The following is a 27,714-nucleotide window of genomic DNA, read 5'->3' as shown; positions in this document are numbered from 1 at the left end:
TTCAATAATTTGGTTTTCCGTTTATCTTATGGTTATATTTCAGACAGCTTACTCTTTGGATACCTGGCAGGCATCATCACAAGTATGCCCTAAGAGAAATGTCACAACAATGTACCCTGTGCTTGACAGACCTCACAGCTTATCTGGGTAATGAAAACCACCAGAGATTAACACTTTCAGATTACAGCACCAGCGAAACAGTGATTAGATCACAAAGAGTGGAACACAAACAACCAAACAAAGATGGACTGAACAGATATGCTCAGAGCTAGAACAGCAGCAAGGACAACTGAAAAGTATTTTTGCAAAGTATATCCAGATGTGATAAAGGCAGAGATGTCAAGAGGTTGAAAAAAACCACTGTTGTCATACAAAGCTGTAAGTCACATGACACTGGCTTTTTCCTTTTGATATCTTTCCACTGTAAGATTGCCGGCACTATGATCAGAATCGGTTTCTCTGACATTTTGTTTTGAAACTGCTGACTGGACCTGTTTGAGGAAAACTGAGGCACAGTGACCAACTGAATCAACCCAGGAGTGATGTAAATGGTTTTCCTCAGAGATTTACAATAGTTTTGGTGCAAAACAAGGCTTCTGGTTACAGTTGTGAAACAACAGGAACCCATCATTACCTGACATGAATGCCTCAGGTAAAGACTTGTGCTGCCAGGCTTTGCTTGTGCCTGTTATCAGCAGCAGAAAGCACTCCAGTCTAACCATTAAGGACACAATTAAAACACCCCCAAACCTTTAATTCATTACTTCCCTGATTCCCAATACACACCAAAACTCATCTTAGGAGTGAACCACATAATGACACTGTGGAAGATTCCAATTCCCCCACAAAGCCATTAATCCCAGTAAAACCTATCAGGTCCCAAAATAATACACAGCACAGAAACTCTCATTATCCTTTTTCTGCAATCACAGATGCTGTGTATACCCATTATTTATCCTATGCATATCTCTGATATTGGTCACACATGTATACAATACACAACTATTGCTGGCAATTTTGCAAGAAATAGATGCCAAACCGCAAGTTGCTGTTTGAGTACTTGTACTTTGAGCAATGGCAATAAAGTTAAATCGCATTTAATCTAATCCAAAAGATAAATTTAGGTTCCAGCCCCTTTGCCCCCCACACTGCAGTTTGTGAAGTAAATACCTTAAATACCTCACACCATGTGCTTTAAAAGGGGGGGGGGGGTCCCAGCACAGAAAAAGACGGAAACAAACCACTTATCAATAATCACAGCACACAATTAATCGAGAAACAGTAATATTGGCTGAATTCGTTTTAAAAATCGCATGAAGTTCGTACCCGTGGGGATTTTACCACATTAAAAACTGATCCCGTGCCGTATGTACAATACAAGCTTCGGCTGTTATCATAATAAAATACATAGTTTTCACTCAGCTTACCTGAAATGGACACGCAGGTCGGCTTTTTAGATATTTAAAAAGGAAGAAAATGAAACAATACGTAGACGAAATGACACAAATGCCCAGTCCGCTCGCTTCGCCGCACGCGCCTCAATGCGACGCGCTTGTCGGTCTAACGTAGCACGAGGCTCCTCCCAGCTTGAGTCCTATTGGCTAATAGCGTGAACTATCCTTCCTCCTATTTGACACTGGCTTCGTCCATCAAATGCTTTTGGTTCCGCCCTTTCGCATTAACTGATGTCCAGTTTTCTGGAAAAAGCTGGAGTGGACTGCAGGGTTATAACTGTAGGGTGCAAGAATGGGTTTTTAGGAGCTGAACCAGAATAAATGCTATTACAGCTAGCACTAGAACAAAATATGGCCTTTATTTATTAACCGAGAGATATAATGTGATATAATTACGAAATAAATAAAGCCAGTTGAAGCTTCATATTAGATAGATAGATAGATAGATAGATAGATAGATAGATAGATAGATAGATAGATAGATAGATAGATAGATAGATAGCACATTATACTTATTGTCTTTCATTATGATTGCTATTGCTGCTGGTGGCGGTGGTCTCCCACCAGAAAACAATACGGACTGATAAAATGTGCAGAAGTGCATTCAGATTTACAGTAGAACATGGGTTTTTATAGCATTTTACCTGCATTGTTTGCTTCATTAACATAACACATTCTTACTCTATCACTTTGTGTCCCCAATCCTCTTTGGCAGCTAATTGTCCTCAGCAATGAGTCATCCCTTTATTTTTAACCACTCTTCGTATGTGCCAGTGTTCCCCCACCCCCCCCACCCCCCATGAGCATCAAGCAGCCTTTGCCCTTGTTTCAGCTGTGAAGTCAGTCTCCCAGTCTCACGGGAACTGGGGATCAGAAGACAAACTGGAGAGGCTGGTCTGATAATCATTCCATGCACTCTGTGCATGCAAAAACCTTTGTAAATGATTCACAGTTCCTTGACTGTAACTTAATTCCATTTTTTTTCACTAACAAATAAAATTGCCTATTATTTACAGTTCACAGTCATTAAACAATACAGTAGTTATTTTCTCTATAAAGCATTATAAAGAGTTATATGAACACAAGCGAAGTTCAGTTAATGTGCTACACAAGTAACAAGCTGTTAAATCCACAGTAATGCCGAATTTTGAGTTTTCATTTCGAGTAGGCCTTTCATTAGCATAACAGCATTGCTTTTGCAGTCTGAATGTTTCAGGACGTGTTGCACACTGTAAGAAGAGTCATTAAAAAAATCAATGTGAACACTGATTGCCACACAGATTTTCACATTCTTCTCAGTGCAGTGCTTTTGTTATGCAGCGGCGTGAATAGTTTCCTCCGGGCATACTTGTGTTGCATGCACGCATGTGTCTGTGCATGCATCTGCCTGGGTACCTGCACCATTCTGCAGTAAATCTTTGGTCTTGCATAGCATCATGTCAGACTTATCATGCCGATAACCCTGCCTCTCCTGAATGCAGGATGATGTGTGTGAATGACCATTTTTTGTCTTCATTTTGGACTCCACTAGAGCATTGCCAAGGTAATACTCCTTTAAACAAACATGCTGTTTTTATAATTTTAGTCATTACTCTAAACAGCACCACAGTAAGAGATGAATGCTGTGAGAGTACATGGGGCTTTCTGTGTGTCTGCAGGGCAGGATTTTCTGCTGAACGGTGCACGACAGGTTGAGAGTCTGCCAAAGTGTGTTAAAAGATACAAAAGATGTTCTGCATCCTTGGAAAAGCCTGACTGACTTACTGTATTTGTGCGTTTGTGGAACACTCATTGCTTTAGAAGCACAGTTTATACCTGAATTGTGGTGCATTATGGGGATATACAGCCCTAGAAAAAAATTAAGAAACCACAGCACAATTTTTTGCTTCACTCATTTCTCAATTTATGAGTGTGCATCTGTGAATAATATATATTTTTTGCAAACTCCAGCCTGGTTCTTCCCTGCTTCTCGTTCCCTTGCTTTATGCGACTTCAGTCCTGCTTCTCGGACCCTCTTATGAACTGTCCTAACAGTGCACTTCACACTTACACTTAATGTATCCCATTCCTTTTGAAGGTCACTTGATGTCTTTCCCCAATTCATGAGAAGTTAACGGTCATCTCTGGCATTAGAAGGTCACTTCTGCCATTTACCTAGATGATTTTTGATTTTTTGCCAGTGTCTCCCGCTTCACATTGTTCTTGCATACTGCAGTCTTAGAAATATTGAACCTGGAAGCAACCTGCAGCTGATGAGTAATAAAACCAGGGTGCTGGCGAGCATTTTAGAATAAAATGTTGGGAAGCATATGCATCCTACCCATGATGCATCTGTACGTTGTCCCTTTCTCCTGTTTGACTTTTTCCTGTGCTTTGTACTTTATATAGGAGCAGTGACCTTGAAGCTCAGTGGTAGATTAATATGTAAATTAAGCAGGGGTCTATTTTCTGGCCTGTGGTTGGACAGACAGGTCCCCACCCACAGGAAGGAAGCAGCACACTTCCTACAGCAACAGTACAAGGTATTAGGAGTATGACTGTGCTGCAGCCGCAGGGCATGCCTGGATCCTGTAAAAACAGACCTCTACATGACCTGGTCCCATAATAGTCTTACAGAGAAAAAATGAATAAGGCATTTTCTTCACATGGACAAGGAGCCGTGTGTTTCTTGGGGACCTACAGTAAGGAGTTACCATGGTGCCAGGACTGTTTGCTTGAGCAAACCTTACATCATATGATATGACCGATTTCCCATGCAAATAGATGCTTATTTCCATTTTATATTGCTAGTGTTAGAACAGGAAACCACAGGCTGCTGATCAGTGTCATTCTTTCTGAAATATTTCTTATAACACAGGTGCATAAATGTGCCAACAAGCTTCGGAAAATGACAAAAATCCTTTGCTTTCATATTCCCCATCATGTGACTTCTTTTGATGTACTGTTGTTGCAGAACATTTGAAGCAGTACATATGCATGTAAAATACAACGTTAAATCTTCAAAATATTTTGATTCAAGTGGTTTTGCAGTTTCTGAATGCACCAATTTAGGTGACAAAATACATAGCAGGCAATGGAAATTTATTTGAAAACCATAATTTTGAATTGCTCCCAGTTACATAAATTTCAACAGCAACGACAGTGTTTTATTAACTCACAAGTAATTGTCATAGCTGTAACATATTATAATATTACATTTTTGGCTGAAGTGCGCCACCTGGTGGCGCATATTGAAATCCTATTTATTCTTAGTCAGCCTCTTGAAGAGTAATTCAGGAGAACACGCTCAATTATAGCTTCACGACAACGTTCACTAAAACATAAAAAAGTTGAAAGAATTGACACCACTTAAATTTCATTAGCTGGACCCCATAAGGTTGCATTGATTCTGATGCAAAATGACTCAAAATTAGGGTTTCACAAATATTACAACATACTGTAACAGTCCTTTATTCGTAATTGCAATAATACTTGCAATAATGATACCAGCAGTTCAGGACAGATACGAAATAACGGGTCAGGCCACATTTAATTTACTCTCAATTCATCTATTGAAGATCAGTATTGATTTCCCTAGTTGACACAGACTTCCTTCAGTAATTAATAACACTTCCCTGACAATGCATTTGACAGCGGAAACTTCAGTCGATATGAAACGAAGAGAAGAGAAAAGGTTACATTATCATCCCTCCTTACACCTATTAAGGAGGTCTGTGGTCTTCATAGGTTCATTGTGCATGATGTTCAGTCACCAGATACGCATTGGCGACACATGTAGATATAACAGGTGGTCTGCTTTGATATTAAGTGTGCAAATAACTTGCATAAGAAGAGAGTACCATGGACCACTGTAATTTCACACGTACATTTATCAAAGACAAGCACACAACTGGAACTCTATCAACAGCACGATACAAAATGGACAAATCGATCAATCAGCTTGAAGGCCACCTGGCAGAGAGGCGACACGCAAGGGCACGGCCCTCATTTAACGGGTGAGTCGAGGATTTCTTCATATTCTTGTCTCCTGCCTCCCACCCAATTGAGCTTGACGGCTGTCAGGCCAAAAACACTGACCATGATGACCAAGGCGCCAATGACATCGTAGGCGGAGGGGATCATACGCAGGACGAGGAGCTGCAGGACCATGGCCACAACGATCTCCAGGTTTTGCACCGTGCTGACCAGCGCCGGGTGGAACTTGTTCAGGGCGTAGTAGACCCCGAGGAACGCCACGGTGGAGCAGATGCAGATGCCGGTGAGGTAGCCCCACGTCTCCGCATCCAGAGGGATGATGGGCTCCTGCATGACGAACATGGTGGACGCACCCCACACGGTCCCCGTCCAGCCAAACGTGAAGAGGGCCGTCCACATGCTCACTCGCTCCTTGATGGCCCGGTAGACGATCATGGAAAGGGCAGCAGTCAGGCCGGCCATGACGGTCATGGTGTAGCCGAAGGCCTCCTTCCAGAAGCCCAGCGGGCTCTTATCCTCCTCCGCGATGTTGGGGATCATGACCAGGCACAGGCCGAAGACGCTGCCCACGACGGTCACCACGTCGACGTAGCCCAGGCGCTCGTCCAGCAGCAGCAAGGCCAGCACGGCGCTGAAGACGGTGGTGGAGGCTCGCCACATGATGGTACCATTGCTGGGTGGCACGATGGCAAAGGAAGTATAGGCGCATGTAATGGAGATGACGTTACACGCGCCGTAGAAGAAGAGACGCAGCCGGTAGCCCTTGGGCCCGAAGGGCGCCTCCTGGTAGTAGTAGACCACCACGATGGAGAAGACCTGGATCACCGAGCGGATGAAGAGCAGCTCCAGGGAGGGCACCTTGGAGCGGTCAGCTGCCAGGCGCGTGATGAGGGCCACGCAACCGTGGGCGACCGCTGCCCCGAATAGGGCAGCCCAGGTGACCCGCGAGGTGAACACAGAGGCCTCCCCAAAGCTAGCCAGCTGCTCGCCCACTTCATTGTCCCTGCAGCCACCAGAGGACCTCGGCCGGGTATCTATGCTACCAAAGAAAGTCCTACCCTGCTTGTTCTCCTCGATCAGTCTCCTGTTGGGATTGTCGTCCACGAAAGAGCCAAAGTCTTCAAACGAGGGTGCGTCGTCATAGTCCTCATCCCCAGGCTGGGGGAAATGGGTGTCATACTTCACCGTCACTGTACTGGGGTGGATCTTCACTCTCTTCTTCATTCCATACGACTGCATAAACGGTGGGTCCATTTCCCTTCAGCTTAAAAGAAACCAAACTTTTAGATAACATGCATGCTTTGCAGATTTTTTTTTCAGATAAAAAACACTTTATTTACTCCCTAAAATCTGAATTGCTGTCACTGGTATCCCATCCGAGGTTTCCCTCCTGGGATTAGGCTCCAGGCCCACCATGACTCTGTGCTGGATAAGCAGTTCTTTAAGATGGATTTCTGTTTTCATACTGCACGGTCACTGAATAAGCACAGATAATCTGAAGGTTTTCGTTTGCTTACAGACGTAGCCAAAGGGCTTTAAAACACAGACGGCCTGGTTACATAATTATGTGCTCATCGCCTCAGTGATCCTGCAATGTCGCTCTCTCTCTTTCTCTCATGAAGTCATGTTTAAAATTTATATAATTAAATTCCGCTTATTCTGCAAAGACGGTGAGACTGATTTAATCAGATAGGCCAAAAATTATTTCACTTGAAGTGAAATTTCACCGTGACTGTGAAAAAGCCGCTGTGTTGGAGCCAAGCGAAGACACTCCTCAGAAAATGTGTCTAATTTGTAATTCGTATAATAGGTTACCATTAGTATGATTCAGTGAAGAACAGTTAAAGCAGTCTTTTAAAAAATCAACTAAAAATATCAGTGTCGTTTACTGGGATTATCATCTAGTACGAAATTTAGGAAATACACTATAACAAGTTCTCAGAAATGCAGTCTAATATTTTTCGATAAATTTATATGTTATTTAAAGTGATCAAAACGGTCCACCTGCAATTAATGTTACAGATTATTGATTTGTGATGTCTGGATCCTTGATCGGTTCAGGAAAAAAATAAACACGCATAACTATAAAACCAAACCGAGATCACAAAATAAAACCACCACGTAAGACACCATAAGCCTACGCAGTTACTTGACGTTTTTTATTCTTCATGCGTAACGCCGTTACTTTGTAACATCGACGCAGAATCCAAACCTAATATTAGGCATTTAATTGTTTCACAGTAACCGTAATTGAAAGCCAGTTCGATAATGAATAACATGTGAATTATTACCGCTATACCATCGCACCACTCAAAATGAACACAAGAGGGCGACACCCTGCGTGAACTCCCGGACCCCTCCCCCATCCTTCTCCTTGCTTAATTTCGGCAGGGTACCCCCTAATGATCAATGTTAGGCTACTTTTTTTTTTTTAATTCGCCTATACATTCGTCAGCATTTTATTTTTGTTGTCTTTCGGTGGCACTTTAGCTGAACGCTTATAAGGACACGTTGTACAGGGAACAGACATCTTCACCGGAGGGAAAATACTGACTTAAATCGGTTTCGCATCAAATATGACATCTTAATCTTCTGACCCAAATATTTCACTAAATAAACAGGCAGCACACATGCTTTACACCTTGTTGAAATTGATTTATAGAGTGATATAAAAACCGGACAGTAATATAAAGCCAGTTTGCTTTGATGTAGTGTTGCATTTGTATAATTATATAATTCTGAGTTCGGTGATTATGATTTTAAGTTAAAAATCCGAAGCACGTATGCGATTAGTATGGTTAGTGTTTAAAAATGCGACATACTTCTTTTGTAAAACTGTGTATGTTTCCGAAAATGCCCACTAACGGTTTTCCAAAACGTTATTCTTATTTTATTTTAATAACGGATATAAGCGACGAATTTCCTAATTGCAAAGGACAGAATGCATCGCTCGGTAAACAATTAAAGATAATAAATGTTCCGTACATGGATACTGCGTGGGGTAATTAAAATGTATTTGACTGTCGCACCTTAAACCCATTGAGGTTCGTTCCCATTCATAAATCCGCTGGACAAGCCCGATCCGGACCGGAAAATTAAACCAAGCGTCCTGACAAACCAAACCTTCATGAAAACCAGAAACCTGGGTAACAGGCAAATAAACCCAAAAGAAAAGCCTGACTACACATCTCCAACGTACCTTTCTGCGGAATAAAGGATCCCGGTGAAATGGCAGCTGAGATTGTACTTGTATCATAAATTAGACCGGTTTGTTTCTTCTTGCCTTCTATGCGTACAGTATTGCGTTTGCCATTTCCCCGTCATTCTCTCCAAAAGGGGGATTATTTTACGGATTCGGAGAGGCGAAAATGCGCAGCGCTGTCAGTCTGTGCGCCTCTGGCGTCGGCTGTGAGAACAGAAGCGCGGGAAGGCGCCCCGGGGCGCCGCACATCACACGTCCGAGGGCGACCGCAGGGGCAGGTGAGCGTGGAGAAGATGGGCAGAGACGGCTTCGGTAGGGGCGGCGCAGGCTGGGATGGGAAGGGGGGAATCGGCGCCTCGGCTGCTGAGCACGCATCCCCTCACTTCTCCATCACCACCACCACTATAACAATCCCCTTTAACAAAAATCAGAACTCTGCGCATTTCTTCTTCTTAGCACACGGCATAATTAGCTTAAACAATGAACTATACTGTATTGTCAGTAATTACAGCTATTTTAAATCCGTACTATTTGTGGTACAAGGCCTGTCATGCCATTATTTCAACTAAAGCAAATATTAATGATGCTCCAAACGACACTTTGCTTTTGAACGCAAGCAGCAGCACAGGATAGGAATATAACCAAAGAATGTAAGTGTGTAACTGTAAGCCTATACCCACCAATGAACATTATTATGCCTTCAGCACCAAAAATATATTTAACTTGAACCTTAGAAATGGTTGAGGAGTAAACGCTAAACCACACTTTTGCCTACTGTGTATTAACAATGCTAAATATTACCAATCTGTCCAGCTATCCAGCCTCTTATCCTGGTCAGGGTTCCTGGACTCCAAAGTTAAAAATGTGTGTGTGTGTGTGTGTGTGTGGGGCGGGGGGGGGTAAGGACCCCCAGTAAGCTATAAAGGACCTGACCATTTAAAGAGAGTTTCATGCCTTGAACTATTATCACAGGTTTTCAGGGAACCTGCCTTGACTCACTGGTCCCTCTCGAAACATCTCACGAGGAACTGATCCAGACCGTGATTTATCATGTGCAAGACCAGCATTGCAGTTTTTTTTTGTTTGTTTTATATGTGAGACGTGTATCATCCTCAAATTATTAAATATGTTTTTCTGCATTTTGACCAGCGCTGAGCTGAACATCGTAAGCTGATTGGTGTGAAATGCTCTTACCGCGTTTCCACAGCGTTAAAAATAGGCTGAGCTCACGTGCTTTTCTGGAATATTTAGCCCACGCTAATGAGCATGACGCTATTCCTCATCACATCTACAATCGTGTTTAATGAACATTCAGCATCCCCCTCAGCATCCGACCTGCCCTGTCCTCATGCTTCTCAGAGACCCTGCTGTCCATGGTCATGTGATCGAGCGTGTTCCTCTTGGGGGGGGGGTTGCTGCTTCCAGGATTTGGCACGTCCTTCTGTGTAATCGACATGCACATACAACTGGCCTCTATATGCCAGGTCTAAATGACACGCCGGGTAGGACCCAGCGAGCCATGTCATACAGCTTTCCCATTCGCATACTCACATTCTGGCAGCATATATTTTTCTTACTGATACTTAAATTCTGTCACCCAGATCACAGAACCTTCCAGCTCTACGTCCACAGGACGGTGGAGAACCTTATAGTATATTTCAAAGCACGCATTACAAATCATTACGCCATTTTTTTTTTTAACAGATACACATTTGGTTAAACAGTATGAACAGTTATTTTATAAGAACCATCAAAATGTAAAATGCTCATATAAAGATGATTAATATTCGGTTAAGCAACCCTTTAAACCAGGGGTCTGTACCTCAGTGGGTTCAGGCAGCGTGCCTGTAATCAGGAGGTCATTGGTTCAGATCCTTGTGTTGGCACAATGCCAGTTTCTCCATAGACTGTCTGACCTTGCTGAGTGCTGATTGCTCCATAGACTGTCTGACCTTGCTTTCTCAATTGTACATGTTTTTGGATAAAAGCATCTGCTTAATATGTAAAACAGTCTCCATTTGAAAATCGGTATTTCCATTCCGGATGAATGTGATTCCCAGGCAGTTGTTCATCCGCGGTGAATGTGGGACCTGATTTGGCCACACAGTGGTTATCTGTTAAGAAGAGGCTGTAAGGTTAAAAAGTTATCTGTTAAGAAGAGGCTGTAAGGTTAAAAAGTTATCTGTCTGAAGAGGCTGTGTACTGGCATGTTCAGAGCGTTCAAAGCCCACATCGTCAGCAGAGAGGACAACAGTCGGCGCATCGTGTCTGAGCAGTGCTGTCTCCGTGCCCTTGTGAAAAATCAATGTTATTGTACTTCAGAAGGCCAGGTAGCGTGAAAAAGAGTCTTTTTTTGTTTGGTGAATAGCTACTGTGTGCATAGTGGGCTGCTATGAGTTTTACAAGAAGAATATGCTTTTGTTTATGACACTGCACAGATCTCTGGCTATAAGACAAGAGGAGCCCCAGTCAGCGGCTTAGGAGAGACTTTGATATGGGGGTGGCATAATTTAATTTAAATACAAAGACCAATTTCTTGGGTGGGGGGGAGGGGGTGAATGAAGTCAAATTGAATATTAGTGGGGTACACATCACCCCCCCTCCCACAGGTTTCTATGCCCTGGCCCCTGTGTTCATTTGGTATGGGGGAAACTGAAACAGCTCCAATGGACTATTCCTATGGTGTTCAGTAATCAGTTTAATGATAAACCCTGGAAAATATATTACATGGTCCCCCAAGAATCAAATGCCTTCCTGAGTTTTTCTTTTCCCACCAGCGTAACAGAGATATGACCCTATACACACACTTGCAGAGCGAAATGTTTGCTCTAGAGCAAAATGCCATGTTATTTTAATCATGGATTTGTAGCCTTTCTGCAAACAAATCCAGCTTCCAGTAACAAGCACACAGATTTTTGAAAAGGAGCTTTAGCAACCAGTCTCCTGTCTCTGAAGTGCCATTACAAAGCATTTGTAAGAGGATACTCTCCATCCATGTGCTATCAGGCAGGAGGTGGCAGGCTACGTGCAGCGTAGCATTTACTGTTCACGTGATGTGGGCTTTAGTACAGAATTTAGGGTTTATGTAGCATGGGCTTTAATGCAGCATTTAGTGTTTACATGAGATGGGCTTTAGCATAGCATGTAGCATTTACATTACATGGGCTTTAGCGTATCATTTAGTGTTTACATTACATGGGCTTTAATGCAGCATTTAGGGTTTACATGAGATGGGCTTTAGCGTGGCATGTAGTATATACACAACATGGGTTTTAACATAGCATTTAGGGTTTATATGAGATGGGCTTTAGCATAGCATGTACCATTTTCATTACATGGGCTTTAGCATATCATGTAGCATTTACATTACATGGGCTTTAGCGTATTATTTAATGTTTACATTACATGGGCTTTAGCAAAGCATTTAGGGTCTACATGAGATGGGCTTTAGCATAGCATGTAGCATTTACATTACATGGGCTTTAGCGTATCATTTAGTGTTTACATTACATGGGCTTTAGCAAAGCATTTAGGGTTTACATGAGATGGGCTTTAGCGTGGCATGTAGTATATACACTACATGGGTTTTAGCATAGTATTTAGGGTTTATATGAGATGGGCTTTAGCATAGCATGTACCATTTACATTACATGGGCTTTAGCATAGCATTTAGTGTTTACATGACATGAGCTTACACACCAATGTCCTGGGCAGAGCAACACCTTCCCTGAGCTGCTCCTGTGTAATATCCAGCTGTGTAACTGGGTAAAGACTGTAGTACAATGCATTATCATAGATCACCTTGTGTTCCCAGGGGAACACGTTACTGCAATTTACCTTCACAATGTGTTTGTAGTTGTAATGTCCTCAGTCAGATTTATGTTACTTTTGTAAAACAAGACAAGTGGAAGGTGCAAGCCCCCCCAATATAACAAAGCATTAAGAGCAGCTTCAGCTTCATCATAACAAGATTGATCTATTATGGCCAGGGGTGGACTGGCAACAAAAAGCAGCCTGGGAATTTGATGCTTACCGGGGAGAAAGGGGGACCGATTGGTCCCCTCGGTCACAATGAACTGGTTGGCTGCTAATGAAATAAAGCATTATCCATTAATCATCTCCTGCAATGGACCTAGAAACACGCTGACATCGAACGACGGGTTGGGTACCCCTATATAATGATATACTATAATGTCAGGATTTGGGAAGAAAGACTGGCTCACCAGGAAAATTCCTGAACTGCCTGATTATTGCCAGTAAGTACAGTGAAGGTTCGTATGTTTAAGGTTTATATAGCATAGTTTTGCATCCAAGGCTCTGTTTACAAGGGTCTTGAAATGGCTGCAGACTCTTCTCTTCAGACAGTTCTGGAGCGCAAACATTAGATGCGTATTTAGTCATGAAGCATCACGTACAAAGCCCACAGAGACATTAGGATGTCATTGCAGAAATGTCTTTACTGGAAACAACAACTTTACAAAGAACAATCCAAGGTCAAATATGCTCCGACAGGCAAGGCAGACTCAGAACCTAATTATGCAGGCCAACTTGCAAACAATCAATGACTTAAAAGCCCAGCTATCTAGCTCAGGGATCTCACAAAGTCCATGGAAAAACATAGGAGGCTTCAAACAGGGGTCGTTCTCAATACCAAGAACACAAAGATCGCACTTGTGGTCTTGGCAAGACTGGTCTTGCTAACTTGTCTTCCAAGAACGAACTTGGACTCAATGAATAATTGGATTGGTCTCGTTCAGTTTTGATGTATCTTTCATATTTGTGGGGGGGAGCATATCCAGGGATTTTTACTGTCCTCTGTACTTCTTTTCTTGAGTATTGGAAATGGTCATCAGCAATGGAGGATGACATAAGACGGACACACGAGAACACAAGTATGGTCAAGTACGCATACTGAGAAATACAGAGATTCAAATAAGAACAGGTGAAGCTAATAATGAATGAAGTGGGTGGGGCCAGCAGACAGACACCAAATCAGAGAGGAGGGGGGTGCAGACAGGGGTGTGGCATGAATGTGCTCCAATTTAATGAACAAACAATACAATACGGTTTTACCAGAAGTCTATGAGTCCATTTCATTACAATGGATGAAATATACTAACAAAACATCCTTTACTACTCATATGATTTTTTACTCAAGTAACTAAGTGAAAAGATAGATTTTCTACTATAGTCAGTTTTACAAGCACAATCAGCTTGATCATTGATAACCCACTTTGAGGCTGTTTTACACTCTGCGTATGGCATCATACAGCAGCAGTTAACAATAATGTTGTTTTCAGTTATGTCAAACTCCGTAATAAAGGTAAATACTCAGGAAGGTGGTATTTTATTTGGTCTATTTGGTCAAAAGAAGATTGAACTGAAAAGTTGTGGTGTTTCGTTGAAGGTAACTTTTCCCGTGTCCATTTCCCAGAGGAGTGGAAGCTTCTTAGAGCATAGTGATTAGCTCTGAGATGTTTCATCAACAGCTTGTGTTGACACTACAATGGATATTACAGACCAAATCCCCAGCAGCGTATTGATCACAGGGACTCGTTTCACTTTCAGAGCAGTGTTGTGTCAAACTTAAACACACAAAGCAGTGAGAAATTAGATATTTATCCAGATGTCTAAATGTAAAAAGATTAACAATTCACCATTTCCTCATTTTACATATACTTTTATATATACAGTATATACACACTCCTTTAGCTTTCAACACTGACCCAGGGTTTGCCAACTTTTTTTACGGAGAGCATTTTACCATAATCCTAACCCTAAACCTAATCCTGCCCTAGTTCTAACTCTAATAGCATCTTGATTTGCAGTTTGACCAACATATATGCCCGTTATTGTGTGAGAATCTGTACTAAGGCATGAGACACTATCAGGTTTCAGACTGTAAATTTTCTTCTTTTATTAACAGGGAGCTGCTGCATTCATTAAAGCAATGTAATTAATTAATCTAATGCACTTAATTTATGTCATTTTTCTGGTGGCATTCTAAGTGAACGCCGTGTGGTGGACATAGCGAGAGATCACCAGCGTGTGGAGATGGACACCGAGGTGCTTGTCTCAGATCCCCCACATCTTTCTCCGTTTAACCAGCAGAATTTGCTTTTTTTGGTACCTCCTTCCTCATGTTGCTGTGTCATCCTCTTTATTGATCAAAGCCTTGGTGATCCGGGTGCTTATCAGGGGACACTGACTGTGGCAAATGTCTTAGCTGTAGGAGGAACTGCGAACATGCAGATGCCAGGGTCTGACTCGAACCTGTACCCCCGGGGCTGTTCCCCTCCCCCAGGGGGCGGTGTTATATCATTATGCTTCATTGGGAGGAATTCATTGTCCATGACCAGATTGTTTAATGAGATCCATTATTTCATTTGTCTCCCTGTCCAAACCACGTCCATCATAACAACCTTCATGCGCTGCTTTACAAAAGGCAGAAGCAGTGAGACTTAATGACTCGATTCAACGACGTCCATTAATGCGTCTCGCAGCCGACGTCAAAACGGCTCATCATGTTCCCGTCTGCCACAGGCATTAACAGGCATCATGGCAAAGTCTGACTTGCGCTCCTTGATGATGCACGTTCCGGCGACCCACATGTCGGCGTGAGGGCATGGCCATGTTTGTGTCTCTCCCAGCCTGGAGGGGTCCAGGCCAGGTTCATGAGCAGAGGGGCGAACAGCAACCTCACAGAAGAACAACAGCATTAAATTTGCAGATGCTTTTATCCAAAGTGATATATGCTGGGTCACACGCCCTAGAGCCACTGGGGGTCCAATGGTGACAGCACTCTATTAACCAAGAACTTCCCAGGCATAGCGGTCCAACCCACTGTCCCCACACTGCCTCACCCCTGGAGGAAGGACCTTCTGAGGCTCAACCTTCAGGCCAGACGACGTCAGCTAATGTCCCAGTTACTGTTGGCAGCAGCGTATCTCTCCACCCGCAAGTGTCTGTTCAATTGGGTTGCGAAAGATGTTAGGAGCCGTGACCGCATTTCCCAGCAGTCACTCCATGCTATCACCATTTATTACTGGTTTATGGCCAGTGTAACATGACCGTCAAACATGTCACCATCCTAATAAATCGCAATCCTCTGCTATGGTGTAAAATCCAATTCGGCCGTGTATTTTCAGAACTGATCTGAAGCCTCCAGGACACGTTTGGTCAGAGAAACGGTGAATCGATAGGATATAACCGGTCTGTGAAAGGGCTGCTGCAGGGTGTCTCTCAGGGTGCCTGACACTCCACACACGGTTAACGGCATGTGTGTTCTGCAGCTGCGGAGGAGGACTGCAAGACTCCTGATTCCCAATTCCATTAGGAGGTCAGATGCTAGCTTATCTTCCTGGAAAGGGTAATGACTGCGGGTTATGTCCGCATTACGACTGACAGGTAACATCGTTAAAATCATTAGGTGAAGGAGATCATCCGACCAAGCGGGTCAATGTATTTTTCAATCAACACTTTCATATTCAATAAGGCCGTAATAAATGTTTTAGTATAGGGTACACATGCAATCCAAACAGAACAGATTCACTAGTATAACCAGATCGATTTGAATTATGTCCGATATCCCAAATGGGAAACAAGGAGCTTCCTTGGGTTTTTAAAAGCTGATTCAGTCTGCATGTGCAGTACTTCCCCCTATAAGTGCCGGAGACAATGAAGTCAGACATGTAATTATCCTGGGCACTCAAGCAAGAAAGAAGAACAAAATCATATTAGGCAAAACCATCTCGCATTTCAGGGTATTTCAGCCTTTGTGTTACTTTTAATTTAGAGGAGATATCTTCTAGATATCTAGATTTTAGGTCAGAATGCAGAGTATCAGTACTGAGTACTGCAGATGGAGTATAGTGATGGATGCTAAAGAGAGCAGTAAAGGGAGCCAGAGACTATATTCCTTTCGAAACTTAAGAGCTGGATATTAATACTAGGGAGGAGGGTGGATACATAGTGGGTCTAACTCAGGGAGTAGGGGTCACTTCAGGGTCAGCTGGCATTTATGGGGTTAATGTGCCACACGCTGCCTTCCGAAGGGAACGCTCTTCGATCGGTAGAAATCAAGGCAACACAGATCTTTCACTGGTGCGCAGAGCGGGATTACCCTGGCAACCAAACCGCTGCCACAAATAACTGGGGCTGTAATGTAAACAAATGGCCGGAGTGTGTTTGCAGCCCAGGTGTCCTGGCAGCTCCCGGGGTGAGTCAATCTGCATCCGGCTCGACGTTCAGCTCTGGCCGAGCTCTTTTCACAGCCTGCCGCGTCAGCGCTTGGCACCTGGAGCAAAAAAAGAAGGAAAGAAAAAGCAAAATAAGAAGAGTACAAGATTGAGGCTGAGCGTGTTTCCGTACCCCGGCCCAGCGTTTCCGTTTCTTGGCTCCGGTGAGCCATTTCTGTCACACGGCCAGCTGGGGCGGACCAGCAGGGCGGCGACACGGCAGGTGGGGCTCCATTCCTGGAGCAGATGGCTGGTGATGATCGCCAGGGTGACGGAGAGGCGGCCGGTGAAGAGGCAAGGGTTGAGCTCACTTGAGACAAACGCAGAAAGGCTCACCCTAAAACCATCTCAGATCATCTCCACTCCACTCTAGTGGAGATTGGGACCATCTCCTCTCCATTCCCCTCCCCTGTGGCAGCTGTCTTGCATATTTAGGGGGGTGGCATTAGTCTCTGAGAAATTTGAGCCCATTCATCCCTGTAGATTCTTAGTGTGGCAGCATAAAATGACACAACCAATTCATCCAACATTACAGTGCGAGGCATCCTGCTGGCCGTTGATCAGCCTCCGGTGGCCCGTAGGGGGCGATGCGCCCCCCCCCCCCCCCTCCATGGACGTCTGCTCCTTGCACCACAGGGAGCGTCTGAAAACTCATCTCTGCCAGACCCTGAATTCAGGGTGAGTAAATTACACCTCCCCCCCCACAATCCCTAACGCTCACACACTCACTGACACACGTTGCACCACATTTAACCACAGCAGATGTCGTAAATTTAGTGTGGTCTTCGGATAATTACTTCTTCATCACAATACTCAGATCAGCTGCCGTCAGGACGGTGTGGGGCCTTCTGTCAGAAAGCATCTTCTTCTCTTACAGTGCCATTCCTCAGGGATGCGTGATTACTCACAGCAGATCTCTCTTTTGTACTTACATGTCCAATGAATCACAATAGGTTTCTTTTGTAAATGAGCAAAGACAGATTACAGCTGTCATTCAAATTACCGTTGTGTCATTTCTGTGCATGTTCAGATTTTCTAGTGTGATTTCCCAGATACTTTGGTGTTCAGAAATTAGCATACGCTAAAACTCACAGCTGAACAGACATACAGTATGATAGCTAACTGGGACAGTACTTACTGAGAAGTACACGGGAAGGTCCCCCACTGGCCTTTTAGCATGTAGCTTTTCGTTCAGCCCTGCAGAGAGTATCCCTTTGATGTAGGTCTTGATATCAGTGCTGCCCTATTCATGAGTGTAAATTATGGGGGGTGGGGGAACTGTAACCCCCCAAAAAAATCATAACCAGCAAATACAACCCCTTGAACTGAAGCCGGGAGCCCAGAGTCGAGTGAGAGTAGCAATGTCATTTATATTGAGGAGTAGGGTAACAGATGATAACAGACCCCTCGTTATAAACCCCTCCCACATTGCCCCTCCCACTTAAAATTCAGCTTCTGGCAGCAGGAATATGCCTCACCCTGGACCTGCTTGAATGGGTAAAGACCTCAACCCCGCAGTACTTTATCCCCTTGGCCGTACTGCAGGTGAGCCCCCCCTGTAGGCCCTCCCACCCCCCGTTAGGATCTCTCTGATCAAAATTCCTCCTGCCGTTGACGTAGGGTAGACATCTGGAAATGAACAGACTCTAATGAATATTCAGCTCCTAAATTATTGGCTATAAAAAGCACAGAGCCTGGTGAAGAATGTCTCATCCCGTACATATGGTTAAAATGGTTACTCCCATAGTTACTAGCCGAATGTCTGTAAGTTATGTTCATGCAACGTGGCCTCCAAGACACTGCAAGGCTTCGAGCTCCTAGATAAGAGAACAGAAATCTCGGCAGCAGAGCTGTGAGCAGAGCGGGTCGCCACGGCACTGATGGTGCCAAGGGGCGTCGTCCCAAGTCCATGCCTGCGGCAGCTCCAGTGATGGAATGAGCCAGTGAAGCGTGGCGTGGATGACCTCACTCTCCCCAGGAGCATGAGGGGCTGGGCTAAGATCACAGGATGCTATGGTCCGTCCTGCCTTCGGTGGCAGGGGTACAAGGTGAGGGTGGGCAGCAGTGAGTGACAGAGCAGGAGGGGGACCATGGAACGCGGGTGACTATCTACAGTACTGCCATCAGTTCTCATAAACAGAGGGCTTTAAAAGGACCTCATTCTTCTGAGATGAGAAAGACTGATATGAGTCCAAGGGGATATGAAGCACAGGCAAACACAAACCTCTGTGGTTATTAACTCTACCAGACATCCAAGGAGGCTTTGAGCTAAACCTGGCAATGTGATGCCGCCGATGTTTACTTCCTGTCACATGACTGCCATTTCTGGTGGCATCCTCTGGGGGGTATCGAGGCAGTGCGCTTAGGAGCACAGGTGCTGTGTCAGTCTGTGACAAAGGCAGGGGGTGGTGGGGGGGGGAGGCTTTAAACGTGAGGCAAATAGACAAGCCAGAGGAATCTGTGAGCCTCTACACAGGTCAGTGCAGTGTGAGAAGCACAGCCTGGAGCTGGGTAAGCAGACCACTGCGATTTGTAAGGCTCGGTGGACAGGGGCCTTGCTCATTAAGGATCAACAACATGCAGCTCTGACCCATAAAGGATGACAGGCATTGGTGTGAATACTGCATCTGTACAGTAATACCCCGGTATCCGTGGGGATATGCTTCAAGGCCTGCCACGGGTAATAGCGAACACCATATATCAGATAAGATCAGATCAGATTATTGTCATCATGCAGAGTACAGGGACAATACCAGTGAAATACAATATATATAACTTGCTTTTCATGTAGATACATGCCTTTGATAAAGTTTAATTTTAAAATTACACAGAATGAGACATCAATAACTAATAATAAATGAAAACAATTATAATTTACTGTAATAAAGGTCATACCGCACACAGGGGACAGGGGCTAGCTGGGTAGCACTGCAGCAGGATAACGTGAGTAGGGGGGGGGGGGACAAAGACAGTCAGGTATTGAGCACAATGGGGTGGAAAGGCGTGGATTTGTTTATTTATTTATTTTCCACTTTTTTTTTCAGGCCATGATAACCTGAGGCATGTTATTTATGCCTTTCTCACAATCAAGGGGACTTTACAAATAACTGAACACAAAAACCACAGAACAGAGCAACAAAAACACGAGCAACCATATGAAGTAGATGATGTATTATAACATTCCTGAAACAGATGTTTTTAACTGGAGCTTATACACACACCTAAAGGATTATTAGGAACACCTGTTCAATTTCTCATTAATGCAATTATCTAATCAACCAATCACATGGCAGTTGCTTCAATGCATTTAGGGGTGTGGTCCTGGTCAAGACAATCTCCTGAACTCCAAACTGAATGTCAGAATGGGAAAGAAAGGTGATTTAAGCAATTTTGAGCGTGGCATGGTTGTTGGTGCCAGATGGGCCGGTCTGAGTATTTCACAATCTGCTCAGTTACTGGGATTTTCACGCACAACCATTTCTAGGGTTTACAAAGAATGGTGTGCAAAGGGAAAAACATCCAGTATGCGGCAGTCCTGTGGGCGAACATGCCTTGTTGATGCTAGAGGTCAGAGGAGAATGGGCCGACTGATTCAAGCTGATAGAAGAGCAACTTTGACTGAAATAACCACTTGTTACAACCGAGGTATGCAGCAAAGCATTTGTGAAGCCACAACACGCACAACCTTGAGGCGGATGGGCTACAACAGCAGAAGGCCCCACCGGGTACCACTCAAACTACAAATAGGAAAAAGAGGCTACAATTTGCACGAGCTCACCAAAATTGGACAGTTGAAGACTGGAAAAATGTTGCCTGGTCTGATGAGTCTCGATTTCTGTTGAGACATTCAAATGGTAGAGTCAGAATTTGCCGTAAACAGAATGAGAACATGGATCCATCATGCCTTGTTACCACTGTGCAGGCTGGTGGTGGTGGTGTAATGGTGTGGGGGATGTTTTCTTGGCACACTTTAGGCCCCTTAGTGCCAATTGGGCATCGTTTAAATGCCACGACCTACCTGAGCATTGTTTCTGACCATGTCCATCCCTTTATGACCACCATGTACCCATCCTCTGATGGCTACTTCCAGCAGGATAATGCACCATGTCACAAAGCTCGAATCATTTCAAATTGGTTTCTTGAACATGACAATGAGTTCACTGTACTAAAATGGCCCCCACAGTCACCAGATCTCAACCCAATAGAGCATTTTGGGATGTGGTGGAACGGGAGCTTCGTGCTCTGGATGTGCATCCCACAAATCTCCATCAACTGCAAGATGCTATCCTATCAATATGGGCCAACATTTCTAAAGAATGCTTTCAGCACCTTGTTGAATCAATGCCACGTAGAATTAAGGCAGTTCTGAAGGCGAAAGGGAGTCAAACACCGTATTAGTATGGTGTTCCTAATAATCCTTTAGGTGAGTGTAAGTTGAAGTAGATTGTGCACCTGCGAGACACTGTGGAACTAAACTCTCTGCTTGCCTAATATGGCCGTGTGGAGCAGGGAGACGGAGAACAGCATGGAGACTGAAACACCAGGCTTGTGGTTTCCACGGTGACGCTCAGGGGCACCTCAGAACCCAAATGGACCTGCACACGGTCCCATGATTGGAATATTCTTGTGCTGCTAGCAGTGTCACGCCACCCAGAATCAGAAGGGAGGGGACATCCTTCCTGCATAAACAGGCCTGGTCATTGACTCATCTTATGTGCTGCAAATGGGAAAATAACGACAGCCAGACTGCCTGTTCAGATGTTAAATTCAGATAGTGATTAAACAAATTAACGACCAGTGGCGTCACATATTGCTGCCTGGATTTAATAGATTCAAACTGAACGACCCAACGAAGGTTTGATTTGGTTTTACATGGTAAATACTTAATCACTGTACTATGAAAAGACCAGATTCATTCTGCTGCTGTTTACATGCAGATATTAAGGTAACTGCATCTGGACATGTTCGGCTGTCCAATGTCCAGTATTTCAAAGCTATCTATTGTTCTATGGTCCAACAGCCTGCTTCTCCAGATTCTCCTTTACGGATTATCTGGGTTGTTTGTCAACAGCATGAATTTGAAATGGACTGGATTTCTCTTAAGTACAGTGGAGGAGGAACTCGCTCACTGGATGTGGGCTTTGCTGCAATGGTGGAGATTAAGGCTACTCGGAACGGGAGGGAGTTCTGTAGGATCAAAGGAAAAGCAGCAGCCGCAAACACATATGTGTGTTTATGAGAGTGTATCTGAAGGAGATCAGGGCATGAGCACAGCAGGGAGCTTCACCCTAAGGTGTATTTCTGTCCAAACACAATTGCAGAGCTCTGAGAGCTTTGCTCTGGTACCCAAACAAACCCACATTTAAAATCCAGACTGGCGATGGTGCTTTGGGCTTAGCTGTGCTGTTGGTAAAGCTGGGAGCATAATGGAAAAGCCAGAGAATTCTGTCTGTGGGACCATATGGCAATTTACCACGGCGATTTAAATGTAAGTCAACTGAACATGAGCCTGATTAACAAGCAAACACATCATAACCACAAGTACGCAATTAAAAGGTGTCATTTTCAGGAACAATTCTGAAACATTTGAATCTGCCTGAAATCTCCTTTGTTACAGTAGGTCTCTCGTTGTTCGATATCTTACATTGGGATGGAGACCTGTGAGCTTTTTCGCCTACCGGCAGAAAATATACTGACATTCTTTTCAGAATCGTCATAGACTTGCAGATCTGATATCATCAGGGCTCAGTGATTACCCTGCTGCCCTGTCACCGGTGTGTGGGCTCCAGCTGCCTCTATGTCCGCCGTGAGCTCATCCCACCGTTGCCGTGGCGTTGCAACATTGCTGCATTATGACATCAGCAACGCCCGCTGAGCAGGTTTCTCTGTATAAGAGGGTCGCCTGACGAATCCCATGCCGCCCTCATTCTTTCTGTCCTGTCTTTCCAAATAATTGGGCTCTTCTAAATGACAATGACGATGGCTGTCGGTACTGTTTAGCTGTACATCATGTCCCAAGGCAACAAAAACATCCCTCTGCTCTGTGCAGTAGCTGTTCCACGTGCCAACAACACACACATAAAAGCCCCCCAGTGCCAGCTGTCTTGAGCGGAGCTCTGGTGAGCGAAGCCGGCTTCCTTCATCATAGATGTAATTACAGTCTTGGCAGGAGGATACGTCTGTGGCTGCAGAGAGCCGAGGTCCAGTCACCATTGATAAACAGAAACAGGCCATTCCCTCCCTTTTTCCACACCATGGCTTCTACTCACTCACTCGAACACTGACAGAAATTCAGTGGGTGCCTCGTTCAGCATGTTTGATCCATTTGTGGTGAAGAGGCTATGTCTGGGAGAGCAGCCATGTGAATTTTAAAAATGTTTTTGATAGCAGTGGAGGGGTGTGGAACTGGGGGCTGATGGAGATGAATAACCTCCAGGGGGCAGCGCAGGCATGCTGACACACCTTTCGCGATACCCGGTCCTCATCTACCGCAAATTGACATACATTAATAACTTGGCCTTTTGGTTATGGAGGCGTTAAACAACTGTAACCCTGCTCATCGAGAATTTAAATTAGGCTTTCAGGACATCAGCGATACGAATATAAAGTGCCTAATTCGACCTTGGGGGCACCGCAGCTGTTTGTTAAGGTAACAGTGGAGCTGAACAGCAGCGTATCTATAGCCTGGCATTTTCACACAATTCACCTAGAATTGTGTTATTGTTCTCTGTGCTTTTATCTAGAGAGGCTTTGACTTAATCCACTATTTACCCAAGTCTTGCATTTCTGGTATGTTTTTGAAACCCTTCACACTAAATGGTCTGTTCAACCATTTTCAATAAATGATTAACAGTTTGGAGAATATAAATCAGTACTTAATCTGGGGCCAGGAGGTTGGGCTCCCTCTTTGAGTCTCGTTCCTCCCAAAGTGCTTGCCACTGTTGCCTCTGGCTTGCTCAATGGGGCCTTTGTACAGGAACAGTGTAAAACGCTTTGAGACAATGTAATGTTGTGAAACTGTGCTATGCAAATAAAAATGAATTGAATTAAATTAAATGATTAGAGTCACTCTAAAGTCACAATATCATGAAGAGTTTATCACCAGAACCATAGTAGCCACTCAAGACAACACCATATGTAAGAGTGGTCTGAGCTGATCGCTCAGCTTTTCAAATTTACAAAAAGTGGGGGGTGCAATACTCTCTTTGAATGACTACATTACCCATAAGCCCAAGACTGCCTCACATGGAGTGCACTAAGATTGCGGCTGAGTAAAGATCCTTGACTATTCAACACATTATTCCGGTATCTTTGTTCAACAGCAAAATATACAGCAAAATATTACACCAAGGAAGGCAATCTTTGTATGAAGACTAAATCGTTTGAGTCCATGAAGACCCAGTCACAGTTAAAGGGAATATTCAGGGTGCCCACCAGAGGGCGGCAGACAAAACACCCTGGGTCTCACAAAGGTGTTACCGCCCATCTGGAAAATTGCAAAATGATTATGACTGATCATTAAGTGTTTCTCAATATGCATACCTGATCATACTTGTGTTCTCGCAAACCTGTTTTTAAACCTGTTTTATTCTTCCATTGCCGGAGACCAGTTCCAATACTAAGGACAGAGGCATGGAGGACGGCAAAAATAATCCGCAGATGTCATTCATGCCCCACCCCAAATATCTAGGATGCATCGATTGCATCATCGTCAAACACGAAAAGTCCCATGGTCCATTGTGCCTCAAGTTCATTCTTGAGAGGCAAGTTGGAAAGACCAGTCGTGCCAAGAGCACAAGTATGATCTCTGCGTTCTTGGTATTGAGAAAGAGCCCCCCACCCCCCACTTTCTGATTGTCTGTCTTTTGATGTGGATACACACACACACACACACCCACCACACACACACACACACACACACACACACACACACACACACACACACACACACACACACACTGGCTCCCATTGGTGGCCATAACAGACCCTGTGTTATTGCCTCCTTATAGCATTACACCGTAATATCTGCTGTTAGCACAGAAAACAATGTATGGTTGGGTGGGAACCGACTGGAAAAGAGAGGTGTAGTCATGACTAGTTATTCTTATTGAATAAATTGTGATTTTAATAAAGTTTTCTCATGGAATTGCTTTTGGAAAGCAGGCTGAGGGTCCTTGTGCAATTTTCTGTAGGATTCATTTGAAAAATTTTCCTTGTTTCATCTGCTAATTAAATTATTTTAAAATGCATTAATATGTATTTAAATGAATTTAGATGCCAAACAAAGCCAGTTAATCAAACTGAACATGATGTGCATTTTCCGTCTGGATCATGCAGTGCAGTTTTCCGTTCGGTCCGGTTCTGTAAGGCTGGTTTCCGGGGTCCGTCCTCCCTGCAGTGACTCAGCGACTCTGAGCTGTTAGACCTGCGTTACAGTGTTATTCTGCGAAATTTTCTGAGGAAAATTGAGTGGTGAAAAAAAAAACATTTGAAAAGGTGCTATTAAGCTGAGAGGGTTTGATTCAGCTATTCTGGAAGATGTCACTGATTATGGCCTCTGTGTGTGTGTGTGTGTGTGTGGGGGGGGGCGTGGAGGCAGGTAATAGAAGCCATTCAGAGCTGAACTAATGTTCTGTGGTCAGAATGTTAATTAAAAAGTAATTATCAAAATAATCGCCTCCCCAAAAACCCGTTAGATGTTCTCCAGGCGTACATCATGTTTTCATACTCATATAACAAATACATTTCCCACCACTTTTAAGCCTAAAACTCCTATTACACATCTATGAACTCGGCAGATATGTACATTACAGTTCTGCAAAGGTATAAGGTGCCTGGAAAATACTCCATTTCAATTGCCTGTTATTATTCACTTATGTTCCACCCACCCTCTTTTCCTGTTGAGGATCTAAGTTGATTTACATTATTCCAAGAATATTATTTTCCCATTGGCTCCATAACATATTTTTTTTTTTAAAAGGATACAGGAAAAAAAAAAGTCATGATTACATTTTTAATAACCTGTAGCTAAATGATCCTGTGGGTGCAGCAATATATTATGCTGCTTATTAGTCTGACAAACTCAAGGTCTTGCTGCACATTTAGCTCCAATGCTATGGAGGCTGTTCCTTCAGTAGCAGAGGACTCTGGTAACAGCGGTTTTGAAGTCACAGTGATTTTACCGTGAGCTTATTGTTGGACCCTTGACGGGGATAAAGATCTTTACCAATATAAGGACGTCAGTGAATAAGGACTACAGGTGCTGACAATTACTGTATGTAGACACTGTGTGTCTCTCTCAGGTGCTGTTATCGTGTATGTTCTCAGTGTACTTCAGCTTGTCACCCACAAGGTACAAACTGACCCCTTGTATAACAGTTCCCCTGGCAACTTGCACATCCGTTTTTATCATTGGTATAAAAATGCACCCAACAAGAGCTTTGTCCATGACCAGGAAACACACCCACATACTCCTGCAGAGCTGTTAGCTAGGGGTAGGGGAAAGATGGTGCGTGTGTGAGTGCTAAACAGGAAAAGTCTGCCCATTTGCGAAGGTAGGTCTGTTGGATTGCATCTCCGCACATGGGCGCCCTCTGCTGGTCACACAGTGCTCCCTCCGCCAGCATCCTCTCACCCAGGCTCAGGTCATAAACACTCACATGGTGTTTTCTTTCAGCCCTGACATATTGTGTGCTACACAGCAGGCGTGGGCTCGGGTATTTATTTTGGGAAATGTATCATAAGGCTGCTGTTCGTCAGGCTCAACCTGTGGTATTTGAAAATTCAGCACAGAGGGGCTATAACTTGATCACGGCGAGGATATGGGCCCCAGACTGGCGATCTGAAACGACCCAGACATCGATTCCCCGTAAATAATGTAAATGAATCAACCAGTCAGAGAAGCCTTTAGTAATATGCCAGCCTCGTGGCTGATGCTTGCCTGCTTTTCTTCACGAATCATTTTGTATAGTTGTAAGGAGATTATTCCCAGTGCATCTCAGAGGTTACCATCACCCACGGATGTATTATTATTTCCACTATTACGGACTATACGGATCTTTATTAAATCGTCAAGAGCACACTGTGGGTTTTCATAGTGCTATAAATAAATGAGGTACAGATGAGGATTGAGTTCTTTCACATCGTAAACTTACACGCCCGAACGTACTTTTTTTTTAATGAAATTGTTCAAAATAGAATACGATCGTGATTGGCTTCGACGACCAAACGCGCAGCCTATTCATCAGTGGGCGCAGATGTGGCCTCCGTGAGTCATCTGATTCAGCACATGATGTCAATTATACCCAAAGCATCTTAGAAGAGGAAAGGTTATTTATCGCAAAATATATTTTATTTATTACGATGTATAAATAAATACAATTACTATTTTCAAAATGGAACAAAAATTGAACTGCAACAAAGATTCCTGTGTTTCATATATTTTATAAAACAGATCGAATAGCACCGACAGAGATTGCCTAAAATAGGACTGGTGACTCATTTCTCCATTAGCGGGCCATAATAATGTGCGGTGGATCTTCGGCACCGGGGATTTGCAGAGCAGCCGCAAGGGGTCCGTATCTAAAATTACTGAAATATTGGCATTATCTCATTATCGAACCAAAAAAAGAGATTCAAGGTAGACGCTTACTTATGTGCGTATGCATTATAGGGTCCCCTATAATTGTCTATTTTCATTGGAGGGCCCCTATATAAACAAACTCAAATTGTGTTCAGAGGTCCGCGGTGTGTACGGTTTTACATTTAGAAATGTATAGCCTGACAGGAGGTAACGGCTACTACAATAAAAAATACTACCAAAATACAGGCACACTGTCCTAAAAAA

At 43.8% G+C, this 27,714-nt stretch overlaps 2 protein-coding genes across 8 annotated transcripts in view; both read right to left on the bottom strand.

Annotated features, from left to right (window-relative positions):
- Nucleotides 1-1,558, bottom strand: part of LOC111840703 (SH2/SH3 adapter protein NCK1-like) — a 32,492-nt gene extending 30,934 nt beyond the window's left edge. For 4 of the 7 annotated variants that reach the window (XM_023805803.2, XM_023805807.2, XM_023805809.2 and 1 more), the window contains exon 1: nucleotides 1,428-1,552. The gene's annotated coding sequence lies outside the window, so the exon portion shown is untranslated. Of the gene's footprint in view, nucleotides 1-1,427 lie in introns of all 7 variants that reach the window. The other 3 variants (XM_023805802.2, XM_023805804.2, XM_023805805.2) reach the window with 1 other exon arrangement.
- A 2,962-nt stretch (nucleotides 1,559-4,520) lies between these two features.
- On the bottom strand, nucleotides 4,521-9,014 carry slc35g2b (solute carrier family 35 member G2b). The gene is made up of 2 exons (XM_023805773.2): nucleotides 8,629-9,014; nucleotides 4,521-6,693 (listed from the first exon to the last, which is right to left on the bottom strand). The coding sequence occupies exon 2, from the start codon at nucleotides 6,681-6,683 to the stop codon at nucleotides 5,439-5,441; it is 1,245 nt and encodes a 414-aa protein (XP_023661541.2). The 5' UTR covers nucleotides 6,684-6,693; nucleotides 8,629-9,014; the 3' UTR covers nucleotides 4,521-5,438.
- Between the last annotated feature and the right edge of the window lie 18,700 nt (nucleotides 9,015-27,714).

This window comes from Paramormyrops kingsleyae, chromosome 1 (assembly GCF_048594095.1).
Source record: "Paramormyrops kingsleyae isolate MSU_618 chromosome 1, PKINGS_0.4, whole genome shotgun sequence".
NCBI classification, from domain to species: domain Eukaryota; kingdom Metazoa; phylum Chordata; class Actinopteri; order Osteoglossiformes; family Mormyridae; genus Paramormyrops; species Paramormyrops kingsleyae.
Note: the sequence above shows the minus strand (reverse complement) of the source record. Positions and strands in the feature narration are given on the sequence as shown.

Excerpts from the sequence above, each read along its gene's own strand:
- slc35g2b (XM_023805773.2), bottom strand. The coding sequence starts at position 6,683 with ATGGACCCACCGTTTATGCAGTCGTATGGAATGAAGAAGAGAGTGAAG.